This window comes from Benincasa hispida, chromosome 9, assembly GCF_009727055.1.
Source record: "Benincasa hispida cultivar B227 chromosome 9, ASM972705v1, whole genome shotgun sequence".
Lineage (NCBI taxonomy): Eukaryota > Viridiplantae > Streptophyta > Magnoliopsida > Cucurbitales > Cucurbitaceae > Benincasa > Benincasa hispida.
In genome coordinates this window covers 74,808,132-74,826,823 of record NC_052357.1, presented here as the reverse complement: position 1 = coordinate 74,826,823, position 18,692 = coordinate 74,808,132, and the positions used below count along the sequence as shown (strand labels likewise).

The following is an 18,692-nucleotide window of genomic DNA, read 5'->3' as shown; positions in this document are numbered from 1 at the left end:
TCTTGACAGTACAACTCTCATCGTGATATAATATAAACGATAATAGTTAACACCATTTCGATGAGATATTCCAAAATCATCATTTCGATATAGTTTATCATTATTCCTTCTAATAAGTCAATGGTTCAAATTAAATAAAATGTTACAAAACTAATCGAAGAACATTCGTTGAATATTATTATACAATCGTTCATGTACATTTAATACACTTAATACAGTGTCAAAAGCTACAGAAAAATTACAAAGAGAAGGAATGATTTGAGACAAAGAGAAAGAGAGAAGAAAATGATAACAAAAAAAAAAAGTTGGGGAGATTGGACAAATATAAACTCACAGACGTGGAACCTTAATTTACATGGGGGAATAATAAGAGATCCAATGCGGTTTGGTTAGAGAAATAGCAAATGGAACTCTTGGGCCTTCTCTGAAACGTTAGAGCTCATTCACAAAAGCTGCATAATACTAATTCTTATGACTTTTCAGAAAGAAATAATGAAGAATCAATCAGATAAGAGGGCATGAACCTTGAAGAAGATGATATAATCCTTTTGGCTGTTTCCAACAGTTTATTTCAAGGTTCTATGCCTTCATTGGCATGACATGGCATGGCATGGCATGGCTTGGCTGTCTTTTCTGTATATAGAGCTTAATCTGTATCATAGAAATCACTTGGGCATGGAGTCATAATCTCAGATTCCAGTATCTGGACCACCCTGTGCATGGTTGGTCGATCCTCTGCACTCGACGAAACACATTGGATGGCAACCGAAAGCAATGCATCCAAACTCTCTGTTTGCAGGCCCTCACATTGTAAATCGACTATTTCTCGTTGTCGATTTTCTGTGACTAGAAAGTTTAACTGAGAAAGGAAATATGTGGGTTAGTAGAACTTAGATTCTTTTGGCATGTATATAGCTGATGGAATATTAAGTGTAAATATTGTGTCTAGAGGTCATTATGGATTAAATTGATCAAACTAACTTCATATTGATTCGTCACGTAGATTCTGATATTTCAAGGTGTAATTCATGATGCTTCTTTTTTCTTTTTTTTTTTTTCCTTTTTCGAGAATTTGTGGAGTGGGGAATTCGAACCTCGAACTTTTAAATTCATAGCGCAATCAATTTTTATTTTGAAGAGTATTTGGAGCAATTCAGGACATGCTCATACATGATAAGAACCAAAGAAAAGTGCATGGAAAAGGCATAAGCAGTGTATTGGTTGAAAACTATCGTCTCGGTTATTAGACACGAATGCGAATAGATATATAAGGAAGTTTAATATTGTACAAGCAGATGACAAGTATAAAAAAATGGAAAGGTATAATCAAAACAAACAAATACATAAAGTATGCTTACGGGTTACCAATACCTACAGTTATTTAAATAGAGTGAAATTTTCTCTTGTTGTCCATGCAGAAAAGCGTAAACGCCAAATTAACCACAATTAATAACAAAATAAAAGATTAATCTATGAAACTCAGAAGGAAAGAAGCATACCCAACCAACAATGTTTAGCCCCTTCTCAATGAATGAAGCATCTGTGGGACGTTTGCCACTCAACACTTCAAGTACCAATACCCCAAAACTGTATACATCAGTCTTTTCAGTAGCTCTACCACTTTGCATATACTCTGGCTCATAAAAACATAAACATATTATTGAAGTCAGAAAATAGGGGTTTTCTTTTCTTCAAGTTCGGTATAAGCATCAGTAAAGAACCATTTTTCTAAAAAGAAATAACATTTTCAATGACTTACCAGGAGCTAGATAACCAAATGTTCCTGCAACAATAGTCGTGATATGTGATTCTTCATCCTCCAAAAGTTTCGCAAGTCCAAAGTCAGAAACTCGAGCCTCCAAATTAGCATCTAGTAAAATGTTGCTTGATTTTATGTCTCGGTGAATGATCCGCGGAGAGCAATCATGATGCAGATATGCAAGTCCCTTTGCAGCTCCCATGATAATATTTAAGCGTGCATCCCAGTCTAGTTGCTCAGACACTTCCGTACGAAGGCCTATCCTTTCCACATAAAATGCATTAACTTGTATTTGCATTCTTTATTCAGCCTCTCTTTCTTTTCTCGAAATTTCAAATATCTTGTATTTATATTCTCGTTGTTCACTCAATAAATTATAACGAATTACACATACAGGTCTTTTCTTCTGTTCACATATTGTAGCAAGAATTACACCTACTATTTTCCACATAAAATTTACTAAATCATATTTGGTAAAATATAATAGGTGCAATTGCCGAATGGTGGTTTCTCTTTTCTACAGTCTTTGATATTCTATTTCTCGGAGTGCTTCACTATTTTCCACAATATTATCCTTCTCTTTAAGTAATCAAAACGGCGTTTATTTATGTTTAGCCCATTTATGGAATGCCTTTCCAGTTATCCCTTATCTCCATCTTTTCTATGATATCTTTCTAGATGCTATCAAAAGAAAAAGAAAGAGAGAAGGCCTTCTTTTAATTTCTTTGAGTTTCATACTTCAGACATTAACCAGACTAGACACAACATAAGCCTAAAACATCACTTGAAGTTTTTCAATAACAATAATAATGACATTTAAGCTTTGATTATCCATTGAACAATAATTCTTTTCTATCCATATTTCGACTACCAAACAGGAGTTTTGGGCCTATAACGTATGTCCGGGGGGGGGGGGGAAAGGGAGTGGGAAGAAGAGGAAGACGACAACGACAAAAATCTAGCACGTGGAATAATTCTAACATATTACTAGACTTGCCTTGCAGTACAGAGGAAAATCTAGTAATAGAATACTATCTCCAGAAGTAATAGGTTAGCTAACAGATGTAATAAGAATCTTACCGTGTAATGCCTCGTCAAGGCTGCCTCCAGGAAGGAAATCATAAATTAACAGCTTTGATGTAGGAGAATTGCAATATCCTCGCAAATTCACAAGAAACCTGTGCTTTATGCTTCCAAGGATTTCAAGCTCTCTCTCAAAAAAACGATCAAAGCCCTCGTTCAATTTTACAATTCTTTTCAAGGCAAAAATATTGCCATCATCCATTGCAAGCTTATACACGGTTCCAAAGCCCCCACATCCTATTATGTGTTCTTCATTCAATGTCTCAAATTTCTTAATAATATCTTTAGACATATATGGCAAGTCTCCGTGAAACATTACACCCGAAGCACGAGCACCTGAAGTAGCAAGACAGTATTAAATGACATTCAAAACCAGTTATTCAACTAGTGTGGAGGAAATTGATAGATACCTCCGCAGCCATTCAGCACTAGACCTTTACTGTCATTTTTGCCGAACTTTTTATACAGAAAGCAACCCCAGAAACACATTAGGGCAACCAGCAATAAAGCACCCACAGTTGCCGAAGCACTAATAAGTAGTCTGCCAGAGTACTTCTTCTTCCCGATTTGATTTTGCACTACAAAAATTTGAACTGTCATCAAAATATACCCCATTGAAAAGCCAGGACAGAATTACTCTGATGAGAAGTATTGATGTTGAGTTCGATAAGTACTTCACAAATCCTAGAAAGGCATTAAATAATATGGAAGATAAACTAAATATTCCCGTATGACAAAGGGTCAAATAGATCAACTTTCCAAGGAAATAGGGAACTCGATAATTAATGAAATATTAGCATTATGGCAGACAAACTCAACGTGCGAGATAACCTGAGAATGGTGACTCATTAGTTTCAGGACCCTTTTTGTCATATTTGCACATGACATCTATTTGCTTCCCGCACAAGCCACGGTTTCCAAGAAATCTAAACAATTGTCAGTGAAGTGAATCAGTCATGAATTAATAAATAGAAAAAAATTTACTTCCATTAACAAATTAATTCATTATAACGCCCTTCAGATGAAGTGTTTTCCTGTATGATTTACCGTAACTGACCACAACTTCAAAGCCATATTATGCATCTAATTAATTTAAATAAAATCGTAGGTCCATCAGATAGCACTTACGAGCTTTCCGAGAAGTTGAGTAGCACGCCAACATTTGGAATTGATCCAACCAGAAAATTGGCAGACACGTTTCTCCAAAATGACCAATAGTAAGAACACAAATCCAAAATTGTAGATAGCAGAGTCAGGCTCAATAAGTTTGATGCAGTAAGCCATTTGAGACACACACACACACACCAAGCACAGGAGTAAAGAAAAGGAAGAAAGGCTGCTTACAAACTAATAAGCTTGCTCAACTTCCCGAGAGAGATGGGAATATTTCCACCGAGTGAGTTACTTGAAATATCTCTGCGACAATTTTTTTTTATTAAAAAAAAGAAAAGAAAAATAAATCAACTCAGAAGAAGATTCAAGACCAAAATATCCCTAAAGAAGAAAAATCTATGAGTGTAGAATTCCTACCAAATTAGTAGCAATAAGTTCAACACACAAAAATGCTTTCTTGCGTGGAAGGCATTGATGTTAAGGTTTGTGTGCATGAAAGTGTACAGCGAGCATGTGCAAATAAGACATCGAGATACGGATAAACTGATAATTTAAATGATATTGAATATTATGAGAATGAAGAGGTGACGATGAAATGGGAGACTCTGAGAGGTCCACTAATGAGTCCTTTTTACAAAACTATTGTTGGCGTGATAACCTGGTTGTCAGTGTTTGGACGGTGAACTGTTTTGAGCTATTGTGATTGCATTGTAATTCTAAAACAAGGCATTGCAATTTTGCAATGATTGGTAGCCATCAAACTACAAGAAATAATAAATATCTAACTAAGATTCCAGGGGGATAAAAAAAAAAGAAAAAGAAATTAAAACTCACAAATTTTTAAGTGCCGAAAGATTCCCTAATTCATTGGGAATGAAACCACTAAAGTAATTACCCTGCAGGAACCTGAGAAAGATAATGAAAATTGCAACTCATTTAATTTTATGAGCATGCACAATAAATTTAAAAACATGACAGGGATGGGGGATTGTTAATTTGTAATCAATAGAGAGATTTTCAAGGGAACCTACTGTGAACATAAAAATTAACTTGTAAATAATAAGAAAAAGGATATAATATTCTAGACCTTGTGAAAGAAACACCTGGAATTGAGCATAAACGTCTAACCCCTCTTTCCCAGACGAAATAATAACAACAAAATAGAGAAAGAATCTATATTATTTAAAGGATAATACTTTTGCTACTGCGTTCTCCCAAAATAACAGAAAATAAGTACTATGAAAGCAATACTATTCATCTTGAAGCAAATACTGTCTCATTGATGTGTGGCCTTTGGAGTACTTCTGTCCCATGAGAGGAAATCCGAAGAAGGTGGATTTATGAAATCCAGTCGTTGGAAGGGTTTATAGAAGGCTTCACAAGTGCAAGAATAAATCTTTTCCAAGAGAGGAAGGCTGACTTTAGTTGAATCGGTACTGTCAACTACGCTAACATACTAGATGTCATCATTCCGAATTCTAGCAAGGGTATCTGATCTCCCGAACTAAAATAGAAGATGAAGTAATTTTTTGGGCTAGAGGCATTGATTTCAAAAGTCACTTGGAGGATCGAAGAAAGTTTTTGGACCATAAAGAGAGGGGAGAGGGGTGGGGAAGGGGGCCTAAGCGTTGGGAACCTCCAGAAGAAAATTTGTGCCATGTTCTTAAAATGGGCATTGAGGTTCTTTCGTCAGAAAGAATCTCTGTGAAACTCCACTATCTCGAGCATTTATTGGGAAATTTTATTTTGTTTTGTTTTATTTTTTTTAAAAAAGCATTGATTTTGGAGATTAAAAAGAAAATGGTTTGGTTCACATATAAGGACCAAAATCTTAAGGCCTACAGTCACAGGAAATTTGGGTCACCAATCACTACAAGAAAGTAAAAAATCCCCATCCTTCAAAACCGACAGGACTAAAACTCATCTTTGTGGAACTCCAGCATTTATTGGGAGATTTTATTTTATTTTTTAAAAAAGCATTGATTGGGAGATGAAAAAAAATGGTTTGGTTCACATATAAGGACCAAAACCTTAAGGCCTACAGTCACAGGAAATTTGTGGGTCATCAGTCACTACAAGAAAGTAAAGAATCCTCATCCTTCAAAACCGACAGGACTAAAACGTGTTTGCACAATTGCCCGTACCCCGATATTCTAAGCATACAACAGTACTAGCACCCACATTTTGGTTAAATTGATAGTTAATATTGAGGATCCCACGTTGAAAAAACGAGTAGACCTTGCAATCTCTGTAAGATATATGGGTTACTTCTATCATTCCCAATTAATTGGTTTTGAGATGGAACCACGTGCTTCTCTAATATGGTATCAGATCCTATAAAGCTCAAATGAGTATTCGGTCGATAAAAAAATAAATTCAAATATGACCTAAGAATGGTGAACCAAAAGAACCCCCAATAAAATAAAAAATAAATGAACATGACATATTATGACTACCAGTCGCTGTAAATACTTACATTCCCTGCAACTGTGAGCAATTCCCTAATTCTGATGGAATTGCCCCATAAAAGTTATTGTCATGAAGAGCTCTGTAAGATGAAAAATTGCTAGCATTAGATTTACCGACAGGTCTAGTAATATCCATAGGCCAACTGCCTAAGAAACAACAGAAGTACATACAAAATTTTTAGGTGGTCAAGCTTTCCAAGTTCAGGGGATAAAGATCCACCAAGTTTGTGATAAGGAAGAGTCCTGCGAGTGCGAGATAACCGATAAATAAAAGTCTAAAATCAATTGGTGAACATCATAAAGTAGTAAAATAATCAAATGGAACATCATGTTCGGCAACTACTGCTCTGACAATAACTTATGATGAGGTAAATGCATCTAAATGAAGTACCAAGTTATGACATTACAAGTTTATCTCAACCCTTCCATAATATGCTAACAGAGGAAGCACTGAAGAAACTCTTGCCCACTGCCTCTGCCTAATATTAATATTTGAATAGACAATAAAGCAAAAATGGATTTATATTAACAGGATGATGTCAAAAAGAAAAGAAATGAAACAAATTTACATCGGATATCGCCGCATAAGTACAGAGATTTTCTCTTTATGTTAATTCCCTCAAATATTACGTTCGCGTGTTTGCAATATGGAGGATTAGTCAAATCTGCTTATGATTTGTCGGTATGCTAATTGATTTTGGAAAAGAGTTGCTTAAAGCTCTAGGTTTCCCCACAGGTGGTTCTGCAGGTTTTTTCTTCACTTTTCTTGGGAAAATAAAAACACCAATCTTAGAAGTTAGAGATAAGACAGGGTCAATTCGCAGTGACTTATATTCAGTGAAAGTGAAAAGAAAGGAAGAACATAACTTTTGAAGATAACAAAGAACTTACTGTTTGGAAAAAAGTTGATTTGGTGACTACACTATGGTGGTGTTGCCTAAACTTGTAAGTGACTTGCCTTCAATTTTAATGTCACTCGACAGGCTTTCTTGTATGTATGGTCCCTCAGAATTTCCTGTCCTACCATTTCCTATACCAATTTACATCGAATACACAAAAGTATTAAATTCCTTGACCTACTTCATTTGGTTGTCAGTCAAGTAAGTCGTACAATATTAAATCCCCTAGGGGTGGGAACGGTTCGATTCGGTTCGGTTTGATGGTCAAACCGAACCGAATTGATTTATTGGTTAAAACCCACCCGAACCAAATCGCATATAGGCGGTTCGGTTCGGTTTCAAATTTGGTTTTGGCATTTTTAAAAAATCCATGTTATATTCTTTTTTAATTAAAAACGGTTCGGTTTTAAATTCGGTTTTGTTCTTTTTTAAAATATATAAATAAATAAATATATTAGTTACTAACGGTTCGGTACGGTTTCAAATTCGGTTTTCGAAAGTGAAACCGAACCGAATTAATTCGGTTTCAAAATTTCTTCAAACCGGATCAAACTGCATTTTTTTGTTTCACTGAGTTTTCGGTTCGGTTTTTAGAAACGGTTCGATTTTTACAGTTTGAATGACCACCCCTATTAAATCCTAGGAGATGGTCACCATGGCTTGAACTCATTATCTATGAGTCCTTTATTAATTAGATGGCTCTTATTAACTACTAGGCCAACCCATGATATTAAGTATAATAAAATTCAAAATTTTTAAATAGAGAGGATGAGAAACCACCAAAGATGAACTCACAGATATATCACCCTCTTAGTTTTTGGATCACACGTTATTCCTTTCCATTTACAAGGATGGGGTTCCTCTGGCTTCCATTGAAGAAGAACACCATCAGAATCAAGAATTGATGCTCTGAAGCTCAAAAGTGCCTCGCCTACAATAAACAAGAGATACCAAGCACTGAGAGAGACTCATATTATGCATGTATCTTTGAAAAAGAAAATGGTATGTGCACTGTTCTTGCTCAATGACAACATCCCTCTTTGGTGCACAATAGCTCTACAAAGGTCCTATTACAAAACACTCCCGCTGATCTAAATTCTCATCCAAGCACTAGGGGCTCATTGTCCCCCTGCATGCGAAAGTAAATACCTTATAAACTGTAATAAACCAACATTTATCTTAACCTTTTCTTGAGAAAATGTACCATGATGGATAAGGTTGGTCATACGATCATCTCCTATGAGTGTTCTAACTCTACATCTTACAGAGTTCAGTATTAATGTAGTAAGATATGCAAGGTGACAGATTTCCATATTCCAAGGGAGGAAAAGAAAAAACAAAACAAAAGAACAAAACAAAACAAAACAAAACAAAAAAACCCAAGAGTTAGTATCGTGATGCTATTCACGGCTAATACGTGTCCTGAAACATTTTCCCAGAGATAAAAATGCCTAGAAACATTTGCTCAGCTGATTTGACACCTAGACATACACTACCTCTATATTTAAAAGCAAAGGAAGGTAAATCATACCATCAGAACTGATACCACTGCTTCTGCTCATTATCATGCAAAACGGTACAATGTGAAGAATCAGTAGCCATTGCCATTTTACCGTATAAAAGCCCATGGTGACACCAGTCAAGCATAATACAATTACAACAAACCATCTGAGGTACCAAATACTGGAATGGTTTTCTTGAACATATAGTAATCTGGTAACAACGAGCTGCTGCAAGAAAAATGACACCTGGTATATAATAAGCAGCTTACTCTCAGCATATAACAATATACAATAACTGTGTACAAAATTCTCAACATCACAGAATTTGGTCGCAGTTTTAAATTACTCCAGTTCACACCAATATACAAATCATGGGAAACTATTCTATATATCATATGCTCACCCAGACTAGAAAGAGTAATAGGTACATAAAATTCTCTGACACAAATGCTTCAGGATTCCTTTCATTAGAGTTTAACGTATTGGTTGACAAAAGCCTGGCCTACGATCTAATATGACTATATGAGAATAAGATCATGCTGCTGAAGTGTCAAAGAAGTACAGCAACATAAAGAAACGAAAATCGATCGGATTTAAGAAATGAGAACAATAAACCTAGGTGAGCAAGATATTACCACACAAAAATAACCCGGTGGACCAACAGATTGTATCTTACTGTTCCCTGTGAATATGCCACCAGAAGTCACAGCAACTTAAAAGATAAAGAGAACTATTGCTTTTTTAATAGGAAATTTCATAATAAGAGAGAACTATACATTCATTTAAAAGAAAATTCCATAGTAAATTCAACGACCGTCACCACTAAAGCAAAAGCCGTAGCATATTACTCAAACTTCCAGAGGAATGAACTTTATCTGATCAATATACGCCAGACCACACATTCACATAGTTATATTCCAAACCCGGGCAGCACAAAAAAAATCATCAACTATTTGGACTTCAAGCAGCAGTAGTAGTAACAATTTCAGCTCAAACTAATTATAATTTCAAAGTGAATGCAACAATCATTTTGACAGTAAAAGCAAAGTGAAATGATCTCACGAATCACACTAAACACATCAATTACGAACAGCCACATAAATGGGGAAAAAACAATCAAAGATTTCATATACACGACATGAATCCGAGAAGCAGAACAAAATCATTTCATTTCAAGAACTAAAAGTGGTAATTGGAACTGACATTCGAATCTGGAAACCGATTTGAGATCCAGCAATTGTGAAATGCAGATGAAAGATCGCCGTGGGGTTGTAATAGATGAAAGACTCCTGAATGAGAAGAGAGAGAAAGAGAGAGTATGAGTGAGAGAGTGAGAGTGGAATGTTGAAGAAGAGATGCTTTGGCAATTTGAGAAAGGAACACTGATTCAGCCAATCAGAAGGAAGTGGACTCACACGTGTGTCTTTGAACTCCCACACGTGCAACCGACGCCTTTACGCTTTACCTTTAATTTTATTTTATTATTTATAATAAAATTAAAAGTATACTAATAATAAAATAATAAATAGGTCGTTCGGTCGGAATTGGATGGTTCGAAATAAAATGTCGGTCGGTTTGATTTTTTACTTGATTTTTTAAAAACCGACTCGATCACAAAAACTTACCTCCAACCTTCAATTTGATCGATTTTGATCGTTCGACTCGATTTTTTTGACCATGTCGACTCGCACTAATTGTTAATGAATGGTGACGGGGTCAGAGGCGAGGGAAATTTCGTGTCTGATTCAAGGAAGAGGAGGAACAGGACAGCGATCGACTTCTATTAATAAAGTCTATTACAATTTATCATGAATAAATAGTGACATTTTATTATATTTATAAATAAGTTGACTCACTCGGTTTCTTTTATTAAAATTCAGTCTATATACATTTATGACTCATTTTTATTTCTAAACAAAAAAAAAAATGAGCTTTTTTCACTTTACGTTCATTGTACAAGTATTATGCCAATTGAGCTACGTTTTTGTTGGCTTGCATTCATATTTCAACTCTACAAAGTTTCTATAATAATCTTAATTTCTCTATTTCAACTATTACATCAAATTAAAATATAAAATTATGAGTTGTTTCTCTTTCTATTGAGATCTACCTAAAAATTATCGGTGTTTTCAACTCGTTAATATATGTGTTTGTATTACATAATTATTTTATAAGTTACTGTGCAATTTTTGTGACATAATTATTTAATCGGAAAAAAAAATCACTACATAAATAAATGAAATTGAAACCTTTGAAATACTAAAAACGAAATTAAAAAGTACACAAGCATCATAGGCTAGTATATATTTTGATTAAAATTTAATATATAATCTATAATCTGTTAGATGATATGAATTAAATTTATCTTTATCTACTAAACTTAAACTTTTAAGTCAATTAGTGATTGAACATAATATATATCTATAATATCCATAAGATATAATATATTAAAAAAGACATCATTTTTTAAAAATATTTGTGTGCTGTGAAATTGAGGAACACAACGGGAACATGGATATGGATAAAATATAATATAATAATATATTTATATAATAATTAATAAATAAGTAAAATATAATTTAAAATAAAAAACTAAAATTATGAAATTGGATAATAGAAAATTTAATGGAATTTGAAGTCTTCTTACCAATGGGTGTTTGATTTTAAGATCCACCAAATGCCACTATTTATAGACAAAGTGCAAGTAGAATGTGGACTTATGGACACCAAGCATGAATAACGATACATGGACAATATGAAGAGTGACGCGTGATTTTTGGGACATTAAGCAATGAACATCTATGTATTAATATAATATTCATAATACTCCCCCTTAGATGGTCATATATATATATAATATGTCTCGTTAAAATCTTACTAGAATACAATATATTTCATGAATATATACTCCTAAAAGAATACAATATATTTACTCCCCTCATGTTACTCCTAAAAGAATACAATATATTTACTCCCCCATGAAAACATTATTTAACATTTATGAGTCGCCGCATTCTAATGTTGTGCACCAATTTTTTAAAAATTGTGGTTGGTAATGCCTTTGTAAATAAGTCTGTCAGGTTATCTTTCGAACAAATTTGTTATACAATGATGTCGCCATTTTCTTCAAAATCACGAGTGTAGAAAAGATTCGGTGAAATATGTTTTGTCATATCTCCTTCATAAATATATCCTCCCTTAATTTTGGCTATGCAAGCTGTGTTGTCTTCGTATAATATTGTTGAAAGATTTTTATTATAAGATAAGTCACACGTTTCACGAATGTGCTTGGTCATTGACCTTAGTTATGCAAACTCTCGACTAGTCTCGTGAATTGCAAGAATTTCAGCATGATTTTAGCAAGTGGCCGTTATGGTCTGTTTTATCGATCACCATGATATAGCAGTTCCTCCACATGTGAACAGATAACTTGTTTGAGATTTAGTTTTGTGTGGATCAGATAAATATCCAAAATCTGCCTAACCAACTAGATCAAAATTTGACTTATTTGAATAAAACAAACACATATCGATGGTTCCTCGGAGATAACGGAGTATATGCTTAATCCCCTTCCAATATCTTTTTGTAAGAGAATAACTATATCTAGCTAATAAATTTACTAAAAATGCAATATTTGGTCTTGTATTATTAATAAGATACACAAGTGCACCAATTGCACTAAGATATGGTACTTTAGGACCAAAAAGTTCTTTATTATCTTATTGAGGTCGAAATATATCTTTCTTTATATCCAATGAACAGACTTCCATTGGAACATTTAATGGATGTGTTTTGTCCATATAAAATATTTTCAAATTGTTTCCTATATAAGTTGACTGATTAATAAATATTCCATCTACTAAATGCCTTTGAAAGCTCTTTAGGAGTTTCAGTTATATTCAAGTCATCGACATATACAGTTATAATAGCAAATTCTTATCGTGATTTCTTTATAAAAACACACAGACTTATTGGATTATTTTGATATCATTGTTTCAATAAATATCTACTCAGATGATTGTACCACATATGTCCTGATTGTTTCAATCCATATAATGATCTTTGTAACTTTATTGAATATCATTCCCGAAATTTTGATGTATATGTTTCAGGTATCTTAAATCCTTATGAAATTCTAATATAAATATCATTACCAAGATATTCACATAAATATGTTATGACTACATCCATAAGATGCATATCCAAACTTTTATACATGGTCAAGCTAATTAAATATCATAGTATAATTACATCCACTATTGGAGAATATGTCTCCTCATAATCAATACCAGGTCTTTGTGTAAAACCATATGCAACTAGTCTTGATTTGCATCTTGTGACCTCATTATTTTCATTTATTTTTCTCACAAATACCTATTTGTATCCCACAGGTTTGACACCTTCTGGTGTTTGGACTACTGATCAAAAAATCAGTCGTTTTGAAAGTGAGTTTAATTATGCCTCGATTGCTTCTTTATACTAAAGCCAATATTTTCTACGTTGACATTATTCAACAAATTTTGGTTCGGGATTCTCATTTTCAGATGTAATATCAAGAGCAAATTTATACGCAAAAATGTTGTCAATAATAACATTAGTTCAATTCTATCTTTTTACTGTCATGACATAGTTTATTGAAATCTCATTATTATCTTTAGGTATTTCACCTTCCTCACTAGTCACTTCGAGGATTTCTTCATGGGTATTTACATCCTCAACCAAGTCCTTTTCACTATTAATTATTTTTCGTTTTCGAGAATTTTTATCTTTGGAACCCACTCTAGTGTGTTCCAGACTCATTAGCGACAACTTGTTGTGTTAGGATTGTATGATTGTATCAGCAACAACGGAAGCACAAGGATCATCTAAGCACTTAAATTCACTAATTTTGGCAAAATATAAAGCATACTCTTGCAGAAAAACATGTGAGTTTCAAGACATATCTCTTATAGAACTTCTTCAAAGCTCTTTCTCCAACTGCTATCTTCTCCAAATTTTGTTGCAGACCACCTCAAGATCTTCTCCACTATTCTCTTGGTACTCTAGATTGAGTTGTGGGACTCAAAACGAGCTTGAATCAAGGGATGAAGGAGAAATGCTCACTGTAGCAATCTTGATGAATAATTCTTTCTTCAAACCGAATTTTCTCTAAAATTCTCTATAGATTGCATGCCCCATTTTCACTCAAATCTCTTCATTATATTGCAGATCAACATGCAAAGGAGAGGCTTGCATGAGTTGCAGCTCATGCTTGGAGAAGACAAGGCAAAGAGATTGCTTTTTGTGTGAGCAAGTGAAGAAATGGATAATGGAAAATCAATATTTTCCATTTTAGTATTTTGTTTTTTAATTTTCAAATTTTATCTCAAAAATCAAATTTTGATTTTAAAAATAAAATTTTTAATTAATTTCATAAATTAATTATTAAATAAAATTTAATTAATTTAATATCAAATATTAAATTAATTTTAACACATATCTATCTTTATATATTTAAATCATATTTAAATATATAAATTCTCTTATTCCGTTTAATTCTCATATTAAACATGTAATTATATCTCACATAATTACTAATTCCCTTAATTCTAATTTGAACATTTCAATTTAATTTATCACGCTATTCTAAAGCTAATCCTTACGAGCTAGTAGAAGGACCTCGCGGACCTACAGATCATGGGCTCTAACGATCTGAGATTAATTGGCTAAACTCATTAGACTAGATTATTCCTCATTCGTTAACTAATAGGTCACTCCACTAAAGCCCATAGTTGCACTTCCCTCACTGTAGATATATTATGTCCACATGATTTAACCGTAATCAGCAAGTCGACCCTTCATAGGTTGTTCGTAATAACGGCTGGGTCAAATATCTGTTTTACCCCCGAGATTACGTCTTATTTCTTAAGTCTCTACTGATCCTCTAATGAACAACTGGTTTGTGATCTAATCACTAAACCAAACTCTCCCAGCCCAGTGAGAGGGTGGGCCCCTTGTTCAAGACCTGGAAGAGAACAACCTTTCTTCTATCCTTAAATCGGGTATGCATGAACTCTGTTTTGCACCCTATGTTCCCAGCTATCTATCCGGTCTTACCCTTGAAATGGGAGTCTTATTAAGTCGGCACTGTTGAACCAACCCCCACCTATGCAAATCTAAGGGCAATCCCAAATAAACAATAGTTCATAGTTAGCTCAGGATTAAGATCGAGTTACCTAGGTCATCTAGGTGAAATAGTTAATCTTATACAGTAAACAACGTTATAAAGTAAGAGTGACTTATTTCTTGGTCCTGATCTTATGCAAACTCATTGCATAGGACGTCCCCACTTCTCATGTCATAACATGTACGAATTAGGATCACATCGTATGTAACACTTTACAACTCTTTGTAACAACTACAGAGTAGGTCGCATCCAATGATGTTACCAGAATAAGGTACCCAACCTTATTCATGTACCATAGATCATTTTGACTATTTACTCGAACCTGATCCACTCTTATGTCTCTACATAAAGTTCAAGTACTCATACAATAGTCATGAGTCTTAGTTTATTGGAATTAGACTTTCATACAATTTATCAATAACAAGTATATTGATTATAGAAAATGTTTATTATTTTACAATTTGCGAGTTTTATGACATAAAACCCAATAGGAAAATCAATTTTTTATGCAACATTTGCAGTTGGTATATGTGACTTATGAAGGAAACTCGATATGAGGAGATCCTTGAGCAGAAGCGGATCGTCCGAATTTCATTAATTATTGAACATAAAATTTACAGTAAACATACAACAGATATGCATTTGACATTAAATTACGACATGCTTTTAAATAAGAAACAAGTTTAAGAGATATAACCTTTGAATAACCTTTCTTCATGAATCCCTCGAATAATCACGAACAAAACTCCTTCTTCGTGGATCTCCTTCTTCTTCACGCACGGACACTACCAGTCAATAACCATTTGTATTCTCTTTTGGGATTAAAGGATTCAAGCAGGAGTTGTGGCTTTGCTTGAATCCTTGTTATAGGGAAAGAGAATGAGAGGATGAGAGGTTTTTCCTAGAGAAATCTTCTCCATAGATGGAGCACACTTCTCTGTAAGTGTGAATCAAATGAAGAAGACAATCTCTCAACTTCTTTTATCATTTGTTAGTTATTCTTTGAGAGAATGTGAGGAGAGAGTCATAACCCATTCCTCTTTATTAATTTCAAATAAATTAATAAAATAAAAATATATAATAACTACTTTATTATATATACACTATATGTTATATCAAATATAACATATAGCCTATAATTTTATATTGTATCAAATCTGTCTCTTATACACATCTAGATGTGTATAAGAGACAGGTCTGATCCCTTCCACTACTCATGGAAATCATCGTGTTTATATTGCATCAAATACAACATAAAATATAGATTTTATTCTCTCTTAACTATACATGACATTTAATATAAATCACATTTATATTAAATCTATTTATATGAATCTCATCTATATAAATGATATTTGGATCATATCCAAATATTTTATTCCTCTCAGTATAAATCATATTTATATTTAATTATATGAATCTCATTCATATAATTGATATTTGAATCATATTCAAATTCCTCTCATAATGTATCAAATACATTATAATTAATTATATCAAATATAATTAATTCCCCAATTAATTTGAACACTTCAAATTAATCCAAATATTAAAATCTTTGTTGAGCTACAATGAGGACCTTATGGACCTATAGATTGAAGCTCCAGCAGTACTCGGATAATTAATTAAACTCTTTGATTAATTTAACCAACATCCGTTAACTGCCGACCACTCCACTAAAGACCGACAACTGCACTCTTTGCATTATAGATAAATTTTCATGTCCATTGGATATAACCAATCAACAGACCCTTCACAAATTGCTCACAAGTACAACTGTGCCGAAATACCATTTTGCCGTTGTAGTTACATCTAACTCCTTAAGTACCATTAATTCCTCTAATAAACAATAAATCATAGTCCTACTATGACCAAGTTCTCTCGGGTCAGGAGAGGGTGTGGCCACTATGTTCAAGACTCGAAATCAACACTTAAGGGAGCAATTTATCTATTTGCCCCTGCATCGAGGAATGAGTGAATTTCGTCTTGTGTAGCTGAGTTTCCAACTTCTCAGTCAGACGAATCCCAAAATGGTAGGCTTGTTGAGTTGAAAATCTGGCAATTCTCACCCATACAAATCAAATGACCGCCTTCATGAGTAGGAATTCACAACTCACTCATGATTCAGGTTATGTCACCTATGGTCATCCTAGTGAAATGTAAGTCTCTATTATTAACGGTGTTATATAAAGAGAGTAATAATTTCGTGGTCCGGTCTTATACAAACTCTTTGTATAGGATACTCCACTTGCATATCTCCACATGAATGATCAGGATCAGATTATTTGTAGCACTTTACAATAATTGTAACACCTACAAAGTGGGTTGTATCCGTAGTGTCACAAAGATAAAGTACCCAACCTTATCCATCTACTATAGACCATTTAGGTTATTATTTAAATAAGATCCACTTATATGTCTCTATATACTTGTTTAAATTACATGAAATAACCTCGGATCTTAGTTTATTGGATTGAGTATATGCTTATAAAATAATACTTATTTTATTAACGACAATATGTTTATATAGAGTTTACAAACTATGATATTACAAGGAGATTTATGACATAATTTCCAACAACTTAGTTACTTTCTTTGCATCTATAAATGCTTAATTGATTTACTATATTTTGCAAATGAATTATTTCCTGAACTTCAAGTTCACATTTATCTGTAGAGGGATCTAAATGAGACAATAACGATGCGTTCCATACAATTTCTTTTTTCAACTTCTTAATTCCTCCCTTTAATGTTGGAAAATTTGTCTCACTAAAATGATAATAAAAAAATCGTGCAGTAAATACATCACCCGTCAGGGGTTCAAGATATTTGATAATTGATGGAGAATCATATTTAATATATATTCCTAACCTCTTTTGAGGACCCACCTTAATGCGTTATAGTGGAACAATCAGAACATATATTACACACTTAAAAATTCTCAGATGAAAAATATTTGGATCATTACATAAGCTAATCGTAATGACGAGTACTTATGATAAGCTACTAGCCTAATGCGTACAAGTGATGCTGCATGCAAAATAGCATGTATCTATATAGATGAAAGAAGATTAGCTCTCATTAGTAGTGATCTTGCAATTAATTGCAAACATTTTATAAATGATTATGCTAAACCATTTTGTGTATGAACATGAGCTACATGATGTTCAATGGTTATCCTAATGGACATACAATAATTATCAAAAGCTTGGAATGTAGATTTACCGACATCATCAAAACGAATAGTCTTAATTGTATAATCAGGAAATTGTGTTCTTAACTTAATTATTCGAGCAAGTAAACATATTGTATTATTTTAAGAGTATATATTACAAGAAATATGTACTTTTTTTCCTTCATCGAGGCTTTTTCCCATTGGGTTTTTTCCAGTAAGGTTTTAACGAAACATATTTCATATATATATGGGCATCTAATTGGGAGTGTTATGAATATTACAATAATAAATAGATGTTCATTGCCTAGTGTCCCAAAAGCCATGTATCATCCTTCATATTGTCCATGTGCCTTGTGGTTATTCATGCTTGGTGTCCATGTAAGTCTACATTATACTTGTCACTTTGTCTATAAACAGTGGCATTTGGTGAATCTTAAAATCACACACTCAAAATCCACTCCAAATTCTACTAAATTTTCTATTATTTAATTTTATAATTTAATTTATTTATTTTAATGACTAAATTT

General features: G+C 33.4%; 1 protein-coding gene across 3 annotated transcripts; it reads right to left on the bottom strand.

Annotated features, from left to right (window-relative positions):
• Positions 1–151: 151 nt before the first annotated feature.
• LOC120085926 (LRR receptor-like serine/threonine-protein kinase FEI 2) lies at positions 152–10,184 on the bottom strand. Of its 3 annotated transcripts, none has more exons than XM_039042246.1 (14): positions 10,028–10,184; positions 8,854–9,052; positions 8,118–8,253; positions 6,595–6,666; positions 6,432–6,503; positions 4,790–4,861; positions 4,187–4,258; positions 3,971–4,042; positions 3,674–3,768; positions 3,253–3,420; positions 2,840–3,178; positions 1,760–2,017; positions 1,500–1,633; positions 152–859 (listed from the first exon to the last, which is right to left on the bottom strand). In XM_039042246.1, the coding sequence occupies exons 2-14, from the start codon at positions 8,948–8,950 to the stop codon at positions 647–649; spliced, it is 1,800 nt and encodes a 599-aa protein (XP_038898174.1). In that variant the 5' UTR covers positions 8,951–9,052; positions 10,028–10,184; the 3' UTR covers positions 152–646. The 3 variants fall into 3 exon arrangements, with proteins under 3 accessions (XP_038898174.1, XP_038898173.1, XP_038898175.1); XM_039042245.1 differs by having other exon boundaries at positions 8,854–9,070; positions 10,028–10,183; XM_039042247.1 differs by having other exon boundaries at positions 8,854–9,049; positions 10,028–10,178.
• Between the last annotated feature and the right edge of the window lie 8,508 nt (positions 10,185–18,692).

Excerpts from the sequence above, each read along its gene's own strand:
- LOC120085926 (XM_039042246.1), bottom strand. The coding sequence starts at position 8,950 with ATGGGCTTTTATACGGTAAAATGGCAATGGCTACTGATTCTTCACATT. Across the intron at positions 6,667-8,117 it reads ACTAAGAGGGTGATATATCT|GACTCTTCCTTATCACAAAC; the intron begins GTGAGTTCATCT and ends TCGCACTCGCAG. Across the intron at positions 3,769-3,970 it reads CTCAACTTCTCGGAAAGCTC|ATTTCTTGGAAACCGTGGCT; the intron begins GTAAGTGCTATC and ends ACAATTGTTTAG.